Source organism: Chiloscyllium plagiosum, unplaced genomic scaffold, assembly GCF_004010195.1.
Source record: "Chiloscyllium plagiosum isolate BGI_BamShark_2017 unplaced genomic scaffold, ASM401019v2 scaf_40376, whole genome shotgun sequence".
Taxonomy (NCBI): domain Eukaryota; kingdom Metazoa; phylum Chordata; class Chondrichthyes; order Orectolobiformes; family Hemiscylliidae; genus Chiloscyllium; species Chiloscyllium plagiosum.
Window position 1 is genome coordinate 2,112 of NW_025197888.1, and position 1,202 is coordinate 3,313.

A 1,202-nucleotide genomic window follows, 5' to 3' on the forward strand; every position below is an offset into this window, starting at 1 on the left:
GCCCTCCCCCAGTACTGACCCTCCGACAGTGCGGCCCTCCCTCAGTACTGACCCTCCGACAGTGCGGCCCTCCCTCAGTACTGACCCTCCGACAGTGCGGCCCTCCCTCAGCTTGGGATATAAAGTAGTGTCCCGTGTTTCCCGTCTCCCTGGCCCGTACCTGTAGATGGGTTTGTATGAGGCGGCACAAATGTCGAAGGGGTTATGCATGTCGTAGTTGAGATGATGGGCATCATTTGGGGTCTTCTCACACGCTGCCAGGATCTTGCGAGTCTGCGTTCGAGAAAAGCAACAGCTGTCAATGTCTGACACACACATGCACAGCCTGCAATCTCCCAGTGAATACCTCCATGCTGGCTGGTGGGTATGGAAGACGTGTGGGTGCGAGGGAGAGGGCCCTACCCCAGCCGTGTTACCTGCTGCCCGACGTCGGGTTTGGGGCCCAGCTCGAGCAGTCTGCCAGCGAATGCGGCGGCCGTCTTGAAGTTCTTGAGTTTGAAGAAGAGATTGACAGCTGTCCTCAGGACCAGGATCATGTGTACAGGCTGGAGGCTGCAGTGGGTGAAATACGCTGCCATCTACAGGAGGGAGATCAACACAACAGGTCACTCTCACACACACCCCAGGATGGGGGTCAGAGGGTCACAGACACACCCCGGGGTGGGGGTCAGTGGGTCACAGACACACCCCGGGGTGGGGGTCAGTGGGTCACAGACACACTCCATGGTGGGGGTCAGAGGGTCACAGACACACCCCATGGTGGGGGTCAGAGGGTCACAGACACACCCCAGGATGGGGGCCAGAGGGTCATAGACACACCCCGAGGTGGGGGTCAGTGGGTCACAGACACTCCCCGAGGTGGGGGTCAGAGGGTCACAGACACACCCTGGGGTGGGCGGAGTCACAGTCATGCCCCGGGACAGGGGTCAGAGGGTCACAGTCACGCCCCGGGCTGGGGGAACAGAGAAGGACAGAGACACGCGCTTGGGGTGGGAGGAGGAGGGGGACAGAGACACGGCCCGAGGTGCAGGGTTCCCCGAGGTAGGGGAGAGAGGGTTCGCCCATCACCCCCATGGCGGGGTAAGGCTGGCCTACCTCACAGATCCGTTTCTGCTGCTCCAGAGTGTCCTTGGGCAACCTCTTCCTCTCAATCTCCATCGTCAGGCCCAGAATATACTCCCGACAAATGGTAATCAGCTGCT

At 60.6% G+C, this 1,202-nt stretch overlaps 1 protein-coding gene across 1 annotated transcript in view; it reads right to left on the minus strand.

The window, feature by feature from the left end:
- The window catches only part of LOC122545958 (coatomer subunit alpha-like), a gene marked incomplete at its 5' end in the record, with an annotated part of 5,074 nt that overhangs the window by 1,872 nt on the left and 2,000 nt on the right, over window positions 1-1,202 (minus strand). Inside the window, 3 exons of the mRNA XM_043684818.1 lie at window positions 161-273; window positions 417-578; window positions 1,096-1,202. Of these exons, the coding sequence (XP_043540753.1) occupies window positions 161-273; window positions 417-578; window positions 1,096-1,202 (382 nt within the window). The remainder of the gene's footprint in view (window positions 1-160; window positions 274-416; window positions 579-1,095) is intronic.